At 55.2% G+C, this 15,466-nt stretch overlaps 1 protein-coding gene across 5 annotated transcripts in view; it reads right to left on the bottom strand.

The window, feature by feature from the left end:
* KIRREL3 (kirre like nephrin family adhesion molecule 3) overlaps nt 1–15,466 on the bottom strand; it is a 318,683-nt gene that overhangs the window by 13,972 nt on the left and 289,245 nt on the right. For 4 of the 5 annotated variants that reach the window (XM_040534284.1, XM_040534286.1, XM_040534288.1 and 1 more), the window contains 6 exons: nt 10,372–10,520; nt 9,843–9,970; nt 7,310–7,436; nt 2,459–2,559; nt 2,152–2,350; nt 1,249–1,284 (listed from right to left, as the gene is read on the bottom strand). In XM_040534284.1, coding sequence (XP_040390218.1) covers nt 1,249–1,284; nt 2,152–2,350; nt 2,459–2,559; nt 7,310–7,436; nt 9,843–9,970; nt 10,372–10,520 — 740 coding nt within the window. The remainder of the gene's footprint in view (nt 1–1,248; nt 1,285–2,151; nt 2,351–2,458; nt 2,560–7,309; nt 7,437–9,842; nt 9,971–10,371; nt 10,521–15,466) is intronic. The other variant, XM_040534285.1, reaches the window with a different exon arrangement.

Raw genomic sequence — 15,466 nt, 5'->3', positions numbered from 1 at the left:
GGACTTCCTGGGCTGCAGGTAAGGCGCTCTCTCACTTTTTGACCACAAATTCACCCAGGACCTGATCTCAGCACCCTGATGGGTCTGAGCCCTATCTTGAGAACTGCAGAGTGACAAAAAACCACGCTGCTTGAAGTGAGGCTCTTCTGCTCGCACTTGATCTAGAAAGAGCCTTTCATCTTCCCTGCAGAGCTTGTTTAAAGTGATGAAATTTGTGGTGACTGAGGCTTTTCAGTTTTTATCTCACTCATGAACTTTCTGCTGGGCCTGCCTGTTTCTGGATTTGTCACTTGTCACCACGGCTGGGCCAACAGTAGCATGGCTCCGGCAGCACTTGTTCTGCTCCCCCAGCCTGCTGACCGCTCACCACCACTGCTGTGCAAGAGTTTCCCTGGGGCTCCCAAGTGCTCTGCGAGCCCAGGCTCGAGCAGCAGATCCCCAAGGCACTCATCCCCAAACCATCGTCCTACAAGACACCAGCTGACTCACAGCAAGAAGCCTTTGGGCCTTTCTTCTCCTGGTAGCCCGATGCCACCTGCCAGGTGGTGCTCCTGACAGAGGTGGTAACTTGCTGCAGGATTTTGGCAGATTTTTTTTTTTTTCACCTTGGCTCTCCCAGGGAGATGTGGGGCAAAAGGGTCAGGGGGCAGGAGGTGAGCAGAGAGCTTACTGGCTCTCGGCTTTAGGGCACAGGATCTGCAATTCAAAGCTGAGCGAGCATGAGCAGTGATGGTGAATGATGCCACTTGAGGATGATGGAGAATCATGCAGGGGATGGGGTGGGGAAGGTGCCTGAGGCTCTGCTGGGCTGCAAAAAATGTGACTGCAAAGGGCCAGAGACAGGGCCCAGTGGCTGTGATGGCAAACCAGAGCCCAGAGGCAACAGCAGTGTGACCCTCCCGGCAAGCTGAGCAAAGCTGACGTCTGCAGACAAGCCTGGAAACTTGCAATTCCCCCTCTGACTTGCCCCGTAAGAGCAAGTATGCGATCCCTTTAGGTGCAAAACATGGCTGCGTAACATCATCCCCCTCTCAGCGGCTGGGTGCTGGGGCACAGAGAGGCAGGGCGGCTCGCCGGGGTGCACGGAGCCGAGCGGAGACCGGAGCGCCCTGCTCGCCAGCCCCTGCCCGCACTGCCCTGCACCTTCCCTACGCCCTGCCTGCCCTGCTGGGGGGAGGACGCCGGGTCCTCAGGCGTGGTAACGGCTGGGGACAATTCACATTCACCGTCAGCTCAGGATTTCCGTACCTGCTTGAATACCAGCTCCTGATTTCATTTCCGTACCTGTTTGAAAATAAAGCAAGTGTCCACAGCCGTGCACAGCCCAAGCGCCCATGCCAGCCTCGGGAGCGCTTCTTGCTCCCAGCGCAGGTCCCCCTGAAGGGGATGTCCTCTGCCACCCCACAGTGTCCCCTGCCTGGGGCAGGGACGTCCCCTCGCAGGAACACCCAGGTCTGGGGGCTCAGGCGCTGCCCGGGACCCCAGCTGGCGGCCGAGAGCTCCCGCCGGCTGGCAGCCGACCTGGAAAAACCACTGGCTCTGTTTGCATTGGAAGAAGCCCAAGGCTAATTTTAAGGGGTTCATTTAGCTCTGATTTAATCTGGACGGCAGCCTTGCCTATAAATCACAGCTTAATGAGAACAATCCACCTGCCTGCCCTGGCATTTAATAAAACAGAAGAGGACTGGAGTCCCTCCAGGAGCTAAGCGTTCCTCGCCATGGAGAGCCCCGAGCCTGGAAATCCCTTGGCCACCCCAGAAATCCCCCGAGGGCAGTGGGGTTCGGCAGCAGCTGTTCCCATCTCTCTATGAATATAAATGATCCTGCAGGCTGTGGCAGGGGCATCGCCTTGGGCTGTGGGGCAGGGAGCAAGGGGTGCAGGATTGGACCATGCTGTCCAGCATCAGCAAGTGGGGCTACGCTGGGTGGCAGCGGCTTTGCAGGGCTTTTCCCACCTCCTGCCCCTCTGCCAGGAGCTGGTACCCTAAGGATGCAATCCGACACGGCTGGAGTGCTTTCTCCATCCTTCCTAGCTTCCTCTTTGACATCCCAAGGGCTTTTCGGAGCACATCCTGCCTCTCACGGTATCTCCCCGCTCTCGCAGCCCGGCTGGGTGCTAACCCCCAGCAGCCCCCCGCCAGCGATGCCCACCTTGCTCTTTGAGCCGGATGATCTCCGTGTCGGAGCCGAAGCTGTTCCAGGCAGTGCAGTTGTAAATGGTTTGGAAGTCGGCCCGGACGATGTTGCTGATGGTCAGCGTGGAGATGACGCCCTCGTCTGTGCTGACTGTCTCCACCGTGTAGCGCCCGGAGGTCCCAGACTCCAGGACGTTCTCCTTCCAGGACCAAGCCTGCCAAGCAAGAGCGGGGTCAGCCTGGGGCAGGTGCTTCGCCCACCCGCCGGGCACCCTATGGCATGGACAAGCCCCACAGGTCGCTGCTCAGAGGGTGCTACTCACAATCCGGTCTGGCGGAGGGGTGCTGCGGATGAAGCACTTGATCTGCCCTTTCTGGCCGTGCAGGGCGTGCTGTGTCTGCGTGCTGGAGATGATGGGGGGCCCTGCAAGAGAGAGGAGAGGAACGCTGGCTTCACACATGGGCAGCTGGCGATGCAGCGCGCTGGTGACAGCCGGAGGTGGCAGAGCTGCCAAAGGGCACCGGGCACGGAGAAGGACAGAGGAGCAGCTCCCTCACCTCCCGTGATGCGCTCAGGGCACAGCTCATGGCACAGAGGGGGCTTTGCTTTAAAGCTCTGCTGTTTTTTTTTTTTTTTTTTTTTTTTTTTTTCCGGCAAAGAGCCCTAAAAGCAGTAGGGTGTCCCTATCTCTGCTGCCGCATCCCTGGTGTTGGACTCGAGCGCTCAGTGGAAATCTCCTTGGCAAACCTGGCTGCTTGCACCAGGAGCCAAGCAAGAGCCCAGCTCACGTGGTGTTCCCCCTCCTGTGAGTTTTTTAAGCAACAATTAGACTAATTGCTCCCCAGGGGCTTAAGGAAGCAGTAGGGGGGTAGGAAGTGACAATCACTACAATTACCCAAAAACCCCAACCTGCATTTTTTAATGCACTGCAGGTAGATGTGTGTTTTTACCCTGAGGTCCACAGATGGGTGGCTCCTTGGGTGTGATGCAAGGATGGTGAGAGCACAGGGGTGTGCTGACGGGGCATGCTCAGCCCCAAGGGAATCGTCTGTGTCCCTCCTTGGTGGAAGAAGTTTGGGAGAAAAGAGGTGGGAGATGAGAGCGGGCTTGGAGGGTATTACCCGGAGGGAGCAGCAGCAGAACTGCAGTCCTAATTGCTCTTTATTAGCCTCCTTAATTACAGCAGATTTGCATTTCTATGAGCGGCTTTCTGCTGGCATCAAGGTGGGATGCAGGCAGGGAAAGCGAGGCGGCAGGGGCTGCCAGCTCTCCCCATGCCCTGGCTTGGCTGGTTGGATGCTGGTTCTGGGCTGTGGCCTTGTTTGTCAGCCTGTCCCTGAGGTTATCAGCAAACACCAGCATCTCATCAAACCCCCCAGACGCAGGTGTCTGGAGTGACGCTGGCCATGTGCAAACACTCTGCAAATGCTCTCGGGCTCTGTCTGAGCAATCCCAAGCGGAAGAGCTGTGGCAAGAGTGGTGACAAGAGCCCGCACAGGGAGGCCAGTGCAGTGCAGGATCAGGCAGAGCCTTGTCCCGAGCCCAGGTCTCCGTTCAGTCAGAGTGGGACAGCTCACAGTGCTTGTCCTCTCTCCCATCCATCAGTCCTTTGTGGATTTGCAAAACATTTCTTTTTTTTTTTTTTGACCCTGTGGCTGATGTGTTCCTCTAAGAAAGTCTCAGCATGTGGGGTAAAGTGGTGAGAAACAGATTTGTCCTGGGCATTCCTGACTGATCATCATCCAAGTCACCAAGTTATGAATTTGCAGAATGCACAAAAGTGTACTGACGTGCTAAATTCAACTAATGCACCCAGTTGCTCATTGGCATTACCCCAGTGACACATTTCTGTGCTGAAGTCTCACCCCCCAAACAATTCCCATGGCAATGCAGCTATATTCTTCTTTTTCTGGGATGCTACGAGGTAAGATGCACGGAAAACAAGCTCTGTGAAAGGCGCTTAACTAACCAGAGACCAGAAACACCACATTTCTTCCGCCCAGGGGAAAGCAGCACAATTAGTGTCCCCAAAAGTCCCACGGTAGGCACACTGGCACAGAGACTGCCTTCACGCGCCTTCAGCACGCTGCTGGGCAGTGACTGCTGCTTGGGGATGGAGCTGGTGTAAAACATTATCTGGACACTCACTGCATGCTCTGCAAATCTGGCAGTGCCGTGCACGAGCAGCACACGCACCAGTGGCTCGGGAAATGGCTGCGGAGAGCAACTGGTAACAGCAGGTGGGTCTGAAGCAGGCACTCAGGACTTGTTTTCCACTATTTGGGTATAATGCTCATAGCTGCATGTTATTGGACACTTTTGTGCCCCTTTTTATCTGTAAAAAAAATGACATTTTGTTGCTGCTTTCTGCCCAAATGGTCTTCTCAAAGATGTTCTTCTTGGCACACGCTCTCCTTTATCCACCTCTGAAAACCTTAAAGGGGCTGGCCTGGGTCTCCGGAGAGTCTGCCTTACCCCTTGCTTTGCCAAGATTTTAACAAATCCCTTGGGGCTTTGGCTGCTTCTGTCAACACGCAGCAGGACCCCGTCATACACCAGGGGCGGCACAGGGCATGTGGTGTAAAAATCCTGGCTCCCTCACCTCGTGCTAGGTGATGCTGCTCACCTACACTGATGGCTGATGAACCCACAGCCAACGGTACCAAAAGCGGTGATGGGGTCTGTATGCCTAAATTAATAAAAAAAGCTGTCTTCTTTCTATTTCAGTCATTGCATGTTACTTACAAATTCTGTGAGTGCGCCAAGACTGGGTGACACTAGAGAAAAATGGCTTAATAATCATAAAAAGGATCATTTTCCCCAAGGAGAGTGGATTTTAAATGGCACAAATGCCAACGGCTTTGGGTTTTATTATTGCTTGAGGAGTTCAGAGTCAAAGGCTTATCATCACGATAATAGCAGATGACTAAAGACCATTTGTGAGATGAACATGCCCAGGAATAATAGCACAGAGCTGCAGCCTCGTCGTGTTCGAGGCTGGTGTTTGATTCTCCACTGGGCTCTGGCTCCCTGTGAAAGCTGCCAGTCCCTGGCTTGGCATGGAGCTGAGCTCAAGACAGCCTGCCGGCAAGGAAAGGCTTTAAACAATGTTGCTATGGATATAAATGACGGAGCTATTGGTTGCGGTTATTTTTAGCGTGCCGGTGCCAATTTATTTGCGCCATCCTGGAGGCTCACATAAAGGAGAAGGCGGCTTGCTGGCTCAGGAGCATCACAGGATGGCCGTGACTTCTCCATCCTGCTCGAGGCCATGCGAACCGAGCCCTCCCAGTGCTGAAAATGGTTTGATGGGAAGCGTGGTTTGGTCCTGCAAAGCCCTCATGGCCAGGAGAATGGAGCGGCTTTGGCTTGCGCGGGGCTGGAAGTCAGGCTGCTGCTGATTTATTGCAGTGCCACAAGCTCCTTGCTGCCTTCTTGCCTCTGTTGCTCCAGCCCTGCCTAACACAGCCCGTTTGCATAATCCTCCTGCCCACTAGCGAGGCTCTGAATCCTATCTGCATCCTTTCATGCCCGTGGCCTTGTGCCCTGCTCCTGGGGGAAGGCAGCTCCGTGCTGCTGCGGCCGTTCTGGGAGTGGATGCGGGTGCAGCCGGGCCAGGCCGGTGGGCTCAGGGTGGGTAGCTGGGTAGTGGGATCAAGCTGGGTGGGATGGAGCCCCACCATCTGCGTCCCTGTGCTTCAGGACGGACTGACCCGCCAGGCTGTGCCGCCAGCTCAGACACTTCCAGACCCCTAACCTGACCGTGACGAATCCCAGACTATGGAGAGAGGCACCTGATGGTCTCGAGACAATTGTATCACCCACTGGATTTAAAATCACTTGAAAATAGGAGGCGTTCAACTTCCCCTCTCAAATTGCAGTGCAAAAGGCTTTCGGAAGAATTCATTAGCAGGACCAGATGTGCCGTGCCGTGAGATGCTCCATTAGATGCGTTGTGCTGTGCTGACGGGGGCTGCAGATGCTCTCGGCCCCGGGACGGGCACCACACCTGGGGACACAGCTCCAGGGCTCTTCTCCTTGCCTGGAGGGTCAGGAGCCCACGGCGGCCCTGAGGCATGCGGCTGTCCCCTGGGGGGTTGCAGCAGCCCCTGCCAACAGGAAGGGGTGCTCCCGAGGGGCTGCCCCACGCTGTGCACCACGAGCGGCCCCCAGCCCGCCGGGCGCCTCGCTCCGCGCTCACGGCAGGCAGCGCCTGGTAGGTGCCAGGAGAGGAGCAGGTTCTTTGTTTGGGCTAATTTGTTGCTTTGTTTTCTGCAAGCTATTTTAATTGTAATTAAAACCCAGCAGCCGGCAGGGAAGGAGCATGCAGGCGTCGAGGATCTGAGTGGAAGTCAAGGGAGTGGTTGGGTTTCAGCACCCCGCTGCGTTGCCCTTGGCTTCCCTCCCTAGCATTATCTGCATTCAGAATTAACGCTGTGCCACTTCCCTGCTTATTTTCCTCTCTTTGTGACAGTGAGCGGGGACTGAAGCCTGCCAGTTTGTCATGCAGGTGAGAGATGATGCAAAATTCATTCTCTGTTTATACCATTTGCAGCCCGCCTGGCTCCTTCCCTTCATGCAGGGCACATCCAGGCTGCAATTCGTAACCGGCTGCTGCAGGGTCCTGGCCAGGGCGCCCTCAGCCTGCAGGGCTCTGGGGTGCTTCCCAATTCCCTGGCAGGGTGAGGGAAGGGCCCGCTCTTGGCACTGCCGGGGCAGCCCCATGCAGCCACGGGGGGGTTCGTGGCACTCTTTGCTCCCTTGGGTGCTCCGAGCGAGTGATTATGCTGCCAGCCTCAGATCCAGGCTCAATTCCCAGCTCTCTAGCTGTACAACAGAGACAACAGCGCTCTCCGACCTTGCAAGGGTTTTGCAAGATAAATCTATTAAAGATTTAAAACGCCAGCTCCCAGCTACTCAATAACCCCCCGTTGATAATACGGAACCAAGTGGGTCTTAGCTAATGTTTTTTTTTTTTTATTTAACCCATGAATCTCCACGGAAATCAGTGCAACCCCCAAACTGCTTGTGCTGCCCACAGGGCTGGAGCCTCCCTGATCCCACCCCTATAGGATTTGTTCCCAAAGGGACTATCCAAGGGGGTGATTCCAAATGCACCGCCACAAGCTGATGAGAACACCGGGAGGAATAGCAAAAGGGAAGCCAGAGGTACCGTTGACAGTGAGCGTCACCTCGCGTTCCCCTGCGCCGACCCGCGGCACCACGGCTCGGCACACGTACTTCCCGGCGTCTTCCTGGCGGACGGACTTGAGTGTCAGCTTGTTCTCATTGCTCAGGACCTGGAAGAGAGGAGGGAGCTGCTTTCAGGGTGGGCGATGGGAAGTCGAGCAGGAGATGTGGGTTACAAGCTCAAGGCAGCTCAGGGAAAACAGGGATGAGGATAAGTGCAGTTTTAGATGGCGTGGAAATAGCACTGCTGTTGACAAAGGAATAAGGGAGCTACCAAGTCTGGGGGGAAATACAAGTCCTGATCCATTCACCTGAATTCTTACAAGCTCCACTTTTGCAAGAAGTCCCACAAGAGCTCAAGACACAAGAGAAAAGCATTGGTGCTGTTTCCTGGGAAAGCTTTGGCCCAGCTGCCTTGTAACCAGGAGCAGAAAAGCCTTGCAGAGAAGCGTGCTCCACACTCGCAGTTCCATGTTTGCAGTGGCCAGGCCTCATTCAGGTGCAATTTCAACCCCAGAAGTGGTTGGGGGGGCAACCTGGAGAGCTGGCAGCCCCCTGGATGACCAGGAAATTTGGGCTGGGTGTGGTGAGCCCCAGCTGCATGGAGGAGACCGGCTGCAGCCTGGTTATCAGCCACCCTGCCCTCCTGCCCCGGCCATGCAATCGGCAGATTCGTGAAACCCTGGCAAGTGCTGAAGCAGAGGTATCTGGCTGAGGCCATCAGCAGAACCCCTGCACTGGTGGCATTTAAAAGATGTGGCTTTTGAGCAAGTGCTTCCAATTCCCATGCTGGAAATGCATGCCCCGGGGGCTAACTCCTCCTGCTTGCTCTCCTCTCCCAGGACTTTGCAGGCTTGCAGGCTGGGGCCAGCCCCTCACCTCCCCATCCTCCCCAAATGCTGCAAAGTGCTCATGGCCAAGGGCTGAGCTGGAGCTGCTCATCTTCAACGCGGGCAGAGCAGACACAGCTTGCGAATGCAAATGTTCCTTGGGAAAGCGCTCTTCCTGTGCTCAGCGGGAGTGCAACAAGGCAGCAAATGATCTGGGTGACCCTGCAGCAAGGAAAAGGGGACCCAGCAGGAGTCAGAGCCTCAGATCCCATCTGGGCCCACTGGTTTAGCACTGGTTATGCAGATACCCGTGCAAATGACTCCAGATTTGCAGATCTCTGGAGCAAAGGCCTTGCTTGGCCTCATCCTCTCTTCCATCTCTGATTTGTTTCCTTCCTGGAAAGGAGAAGGAAGGGTGGGAATCCTGTGGCAGTCTGAAAGTGGAGGGGCTGGAGAAGAGCAGCCCTGACCCCACACCTGACAGCCAGGGCTGTGAGCTGGGGGGGGTTACAAAGCAGCACCCCCTGCCGGCCTCCCCAGGGCTGATGGAGGTAGCTCTGCTGAACAGCACCAGCGGCTCTGCTGTGCTAAACCAGCTGGTCCTGAGCCCTGAGGCTCAAAGCCAGCATAGTTTGGCCACATGGAAGGGAAGAAGGCAGCGCTGCGTGCTGATGGACAGGCCCTGGAGCACGGCTGGGGCTGGGCAGGGTCAGGAAGCCCCCGTCCCCCCATACACGGCTCCTTCCACCGCTCTGCAAGTTCCAGCAGCTTCGAGAAAATGAAATAGCAGCTTATGGCGTGAGGGCACTGCCTGCCTTCAAATAATGGTACCAACCGAGAGAAACAACAGCCACAGCTGAGGGATGGGAAGCCACCCAGGGATTACGGACCCAGGGGGATTCCTTAGCTAACTCAAGCTATCAGCTCTCCCAAGTCTGTGATTGCTTCCCGGGAGATATCCTTCTCAGAGGTCACGGTGGTTTGGGAAAAACACGCCAGCAGTGAAGGCAGGCGACTGCCTCATGCACGCGTGCAGCGTTGGTGATGCCCGCTCCGCGTGCCAGGAGCGGAGGCGCAGAGGCACAGCCCATGCACCTCACCCGGCACTGCCTCATTGCCTTCGGCACGCGTCTGCCTGGATGAAGCTGAAAGATACTTTCAGACACAAGGCTGCGTGCCCCTCACAGGTGGGTTTCACTCCTCAGCCCTCCTTTAGCTTAACGGGCTCTGCTCAGCCCTCTTGTTGGTACAGCAGGGATCAGAGCCTCTCGCGCCACCCTGAGCTGCGGTTAATATTTGCAAAGCTCGTTACACTTCTCAGGACAAAAAGGACGTGGAGAAGCCTTCCAGGCCAGACCCAAGTGAGCAGAGTGGAGCACATCGGGATGGGGTCTCCTGGTCTTGCCTCCTGAGCCCTGAGCAATGTCACGCTGGTCCTGCCAGGAGCACAGCTGTGGTCCCCGCATGGTGCTCAGTACAGAGCGCTGCCAGAGCAAGGGTGAGTGATGCTCTGCCCTCTGCTTAAACCTGGTTCAATCCAGCCTCTGCAAACCCACCCTGTGGGCAATGACCCTAGGACTGGGCGGCAGTGATGGCACCCTGGCAGAGCTCTGGCTGCCCCTTTGCCCTTCCCACCCGGGTGCCCCACCAGCCTCGTGTCCCCGGTGCCCCAGCAGCGACTCTCACCACGCCTGAGCCCCGCTTCATCCAGACGATGGTGAGGGAGGGGTTCCCCGTCCAGGCGCAGTTGAAGACGGCGTCTGAGCCCAGGTCGACGAGGAGGGACTGCGGTTCTGTCGCCATCCTTGGCCCGACTGTGCGGAGGAGACCGGCATTACCCCCGGCGAGGGGCTGTGCCACGCAGAAGCCCCCAAAGCACAGAGGTCTTGGTGCCGCAAGAAGCAGGGGAAGGTCTCCACATACCCACAGGCCACAGCCATGTAAAGACCCCAAGTGCAGCGCATCCGAGACAGAAGCCTGCTGCAGTCCTGGCACAGCCAAGTGCCCGAGGAGCCCCCAGGGCTGTGTAAGGCAGGAGGAGAGCATGGCCCCACCAAAAGAGCCTTTACAAAGCCAGAGCTGCAAGGGAGCCCAGCGAGTCCCGGTCACCCTGGGCCTTCTGGAGCTGCCCCAGGAAGCTCACGTCCCCTTCCCATTTATTTTCAGCAGCTCTGCTGGCCCCGGGAAGGCAGCCTCAAGCTGGCAGACTACTTACAGTAGACGTCCACGGTCCTGCTGATGTTGGTGCTGCCCAGCGCGTTGGTCACCTCGCAGGAGACGGGCTCGAAGAAGAAGGTGTGGTCCACGATGGTTTCGTAGAAGTCACCGGATGCTTCCTTTATCACCTGGCCTTTCTTTGCCCACCTGTCAGACAAGAAAGAGCAAAGCGGGGTTGTGGTCTCGTGCTGCCTTCCACTTACACATGAGTGATGACGGAGACCAGCACACAGCAGCCCATGGGGTGCCAAAGCTGCCGTCGACTGTAGGAGGGGTGTACCCACAGCCTCAACGTTGTCGTCATCAAAGCACTTCGGGATTACAACCACAGCCCCTGGAGAGGAGACACCAAAGTAGTGTGTATGTATATCCCTACTGGAAGCTTTCAAAAATCCACCAAAATTGCTATTTCCGTGTAAAAACCTGTTTAATTGAAAATCCACCTTATTCCTTAGGACTGTGGGCAACGAAGAGTTCAGTGACAGGAGGGGTGGGACAAGGACAGTCTCTGCTGATAGGGAACACAATGTCAGTGCCTTGCCAACCAACACTGCTGGTCTTCCCACACCAAAACCATGAAAAACCTTTTCAGCTTCCCCCTGCTTTCACCTTCTTTCCCCTTTTCTTCTTCCCTTTTTTTTTTTTCTTTCTGTCAAAGAGAACTTTATCCCTTGAAGGCAGCTGAATTCACATCACCCTGGAAAGCCAAGCTGGCATTTGCGGCACTGCAACTTGCAAATTGTCTTGGAGAACAAGCTGTCAACTCAGCACTTGAATTAAGCTGCTGTTTGCCAAACAATGAGCAAATGTGACCTAATGGGGCACCATCTGGCAACCTGCCACTGCGGCGCGGGTGGGGAAGGCAGGAGATGCTGTCAGGCAGCGCCAAACTCCGGCCGCTCATGGGAGGAAGGAAAAGCAAGCAGAGACGCAGCCTGCGGAAAACATAGCGAACCTCCCCCAAGGACTGACAGGTAAATTGGAGGGGGAGAGGATTTCCCCGAGTAATCTCTGATGCTCTCGTCTCGGTGAGGCTGTCCTCTGGTGGTGCTGGGTGACGAGGGGTGCTCAGGGAAGGTGGGACGGGTTGGGGAAAGAGGCACAACCAGACTGTGCGGGGTGGGAGCCCAGCGTCAGCCCTTGGCACGCTCTGGCTGTGCTACCGGAGCAAATTCCCCCTGCACCAGCTGGTGTGAACCTACTTGGACAGGGAAGCCAAGCTGCAGGCTTCACCCACCAGCTGACGCCACGAGCATTTCCGGAGGGAGGCACTGGCGGCAGAGATGTGAGCTGATTTGTACGCACTTATCCGCTCTCTCTTTTCATTTGATTTTGCACCTCTAATGGATGCTGACTGGCCACTGCAGCTTCCCTACCCTGCCTTCCTCCATGGATTCCCCCTTCATTAATGAACCAGGAGATGTTGCTTTGATTTCTGGGGCCTGTGCTTGATGAGGGAAGCTCCCTGTATCAAAAAAAAACCAGCACAAGCAACACCTTCCAAGTGCTGCTCCATAGGGCTGGACAGTCCACCACCTTCAGGTGATGCCGTTCTCCTCCCAGAGGGACCAAAACCCAAGCCTCTGCAGTGGCCCAGGAAAACACACGCAAAACGACCCTGCGCGATGCTTTATGTGCGTGTTTAAAACCCATCGCTTCTGCAAAACTGGCTTTCCCAAGCGCAGGGTTGTGTCACAAACAGCAATTTTTCGTGCTTCAGCAGAGATCAAGGTTCTTGCTCCAGTTTTCCAAGGCTTAGTACTGCTAAATCAATGTGGCTGAACAAGCGGTATGGATCTTTTATAATGTCAGATCAGTTTTTAATAATGATGGCTGATAACCCTCCTGTAAAGCTGCTCACGATGTGCTTGCAGACAGCCAGAAGGCAAGGTACTCCTGGTTTTAACAAGCCCATAACATGCCTTGCTCACCTATTAACCTCTCAGTAATTATTTATAAGCAGGATGTAAATAAAATGTAGCCAAGAAGACGCAGAGAGTATTCAGGTCCTGCCTGGGGCCAGCCACTCGGCGTGGCTGCACCGCCTCGCCGCCTTCTCCCCAGCAAGTATCCTCCAAACCCACCCGGGGAATGCACAGGGGGGAACCCGGCTTCCCCCTGCCAGTTTTGTTCCTCTCAACCCCCTTGCACAGCTCATGGGCTTGCTAAGCCTTGAGGGCAGCGGTCCTCAGCTTTGATTTGGGGAAGGCAGCCTGCAATTTCCACCTCTGCTACCTCTTCATCAAGCAGGAGCAGTGCTGGTGAGCCTGGTTCAGAGCCTTGCAGGCGATTTTCTTGCTTGATCTTCACCTGCCATGAGACCCCTGGTTGCTGGTAGCTTGCTCCCTTTGTGGCCGTGCTGGGATGTTGTTTTGATGTCCAGCTTGGCTGGGCATTTTGGCCAGACCCTGGCCCACTCCCCTGGCCCCCTCCCCTGCTTCACCTCTTCACGACCTCGTTCCGACGTCTCCCCAGCCTTATTGCACCCAGACTGGTGCTCCCTGTTCCACCACCCCTGGCCGCGCAGCTTCCTCCATTTACAGTGTTACCTCAAAGGCATTTCCAGTTTGCCAAATGTGCCACCACGGGTCCGTTCCAGGCTATACAAATTTACCTCCTTTACTCTCCGCATATTACGTACCCACTAACTCACCTGTCATTTCTGTTGCTGCTTTTCTTCCACATTTAAATCCACATTTCAGAGGGGTTATTACAGGCAGCAATAAAAACACAGCGGTTAAGGAATAAAGAAAAAAAAAACAACACCACACCCTCCTGGGTCCTTTTAACATTTAAATATAAGGTGGGGGGACTTTCCTAAGGAGGTGTTCTCCAGAGAAATTGTATTTTTCTTATTCCATTGATCGCTTCCCAGCTAGGAGTGCAAGCAAGAAAATAGAAAAGGCCAGTTTGGGACACGATATCTCATGAGCAACGCTGTGGCTTTGCTGTGACTTCCATAGACCAATGTGCCTTTAGCGACCTCCCTGGTTTCTGAAGGAAACCTGCTGAAAGATGGGAGCCCAAGCTTCTTCCCAAGGGACTTACCCAGCAGCTCCATTGCTTCCCCGCCAGAAGCAAGGCCTGTGTTTCTGCTGGGCTCACAGAACCTGTGATGAGCTAAACAAGAGCATTACATGCCCTGTGGCACGCCGGTATGTAGAGGAGCAACACCAGCGAGCACTTCATCTGGCCGAGCTCGCCGTAGCAAAGAAATTCCTGTCTGCAGTGAAAGGACTTGTAATTCTTCAGTGAATGGCACGTGTGAACAAGCTGTTTAGGGGAATTTGTAGCCCTGTCATGTCGCAGCCCTCCCGAGTGAAACAATACTGGTTCGGTGCTGCCTGGATGAGTGAGGCGTTGCCGATGTGAACATGCAAACCTGTCTTCTTGGTGTTTTACCTGCTTCCCTCCTCTGCCACTGAGACCCGGCCACCTCCCTGACCCCTCTGGCCAGGGATACTGTAGGGAAGCGAGCTCTGGCTGTGGCAGAATTGCATTTGCTCCTTCCAGAGTGCCGCCTCCATCAGCACCGTGCTGGCCGTCACATCAATTCCCCTGCTGCCAGCCTGCAGCCGTCCATACCCATGCAGCAACACTTCCATCCCTCATCCTTCACATGTCCCTCTCCAACATGCCATTTCCAGTCACAACTCAGCACAGACTCAACTCATCCGTGTGCAAGAAGATCTCCCTGAGCCCCATCCAGCATCCAAGGTGACACCTTGGCCTTGCAGGCAGCTGGGGGAGCAAGAGGTTGCAATGACGCAGCGCAGAGCTGCAAGGAGAAGTCCTGGAGAGGCTGCAGGACTCATGCACATGCTTATTACTGCAGGCTGTGAGCATCCTTGCAGGGAGGATTTGGCTTACCACTGCCCTCCAAGCGCAGCCGCCAGCAGCGCTCGTGCCCCTGGGCAGCTCTCCCTGCAGATGGGCCGCTCCCATCAGGTGAAGCCCAGGCAGGAGGAGTGTTGTAATTTTTAACTAACAATGCAAAAAAAAAAACAAAAAAACAAAACAGTTGCTTGCCATATAAATTGTGTTTACTAAGAGTGACTTAAAATAGATAAATATTTTCTTGGACGCGTTTTAATTGCTTAATAAAAGCACTGAGAACACCCACAAATACCTTAAATAAATGCATGGCTCACAGAATGAATTAATTAACATTTCATTCCTACGAATGGCTATTAATTGCTACAAATTGCTCAGAGAATGGGTTTTGTTGTTTGATTACCAGCAGTGCCGTCAATTGCTAGGCTGTAACGTGGCAGTCCCCGCTCATCCTCAGACAGGAGCTGTCCCCCTGCGTGATGGCTGCCCACGAGCATCGCCCTGCATCTTTCTGCAGCTCTCCAGAGCCCTGGAGGCCCCTGGGGAAGGACCTGTGATGGGGTGGTGGAGGTGGAGGCTTTTCCATGGGTGCACCTCCTGTGAGTGACAGCCTCGTGAGAAATGATTGAGTGAGCAGCGGGGCTCGAGCAGCATCACACTGCACCCCCCCCCAAACGACTGTGGCATGATGCATCGCACAAATTACTTCTTTATTAAGAGCAAATTTCCATAATGGTGCTGTATGGGGTTATTCCTCTCCTCATGCCTGCTCCCTTCCTAATGAAGACGTGTGGGACCGAGTCCCACTCAGCCGTGTGCTGGCCGTGCTCTCCCTGTGCCGACGTGCGGGTCCATTTACCAGTAGCAGACCAAGCCCTGGTGACAGGAGGGGGACAGGGGAGTCCTGGTGGCACTTGGAACAGCCCAGCATGGAGTCAAAGGTGTGGCTGCTTGCACGACACCCATCCTGCAACCCCTGGAGATCACCGTGCCAATTGTAGATATAGATATATTATTCTACAGCGCCAGGTTCCCTGCTATGCTTGGGTGAGTCCATTTTCTCCCAGGTGCAATTTGTAATTAACACCTCTGCTAAAGGGCTCCACAGGTCTCCTTCTGGGGTTTCACTAAGCAGCTGGCAGGCGTAGTTCCCCTTATTTCGGAGCTCACAGCAGAAATGCTGCTGGAGTCATTAGCGGCAGCCCCGGGAATTCCTCGTCCTGGGTTCCATCCCCGAAGACTTCCCAGCTGGAGCTGGA

This window comes from Cygnus olor, chromosome 22 (genome assembly GCF_009769625.2).
Source record: "Cygnus olor isolate bCygOlo1 chromosome 22, bCygOlo1.pri.v2, whole genome shotgun sequence".
NCBI classification, from domain to species: Eukaryota; Metazoa; Chordata; class Aves; order Anseriformes; family Anatidae; genus Cygnus; species Cygnus olor.
Note: the sequence above shows the minus strand (reverse complement) of the source record. Positions and strands in the feature narration are given on the sequence as shown.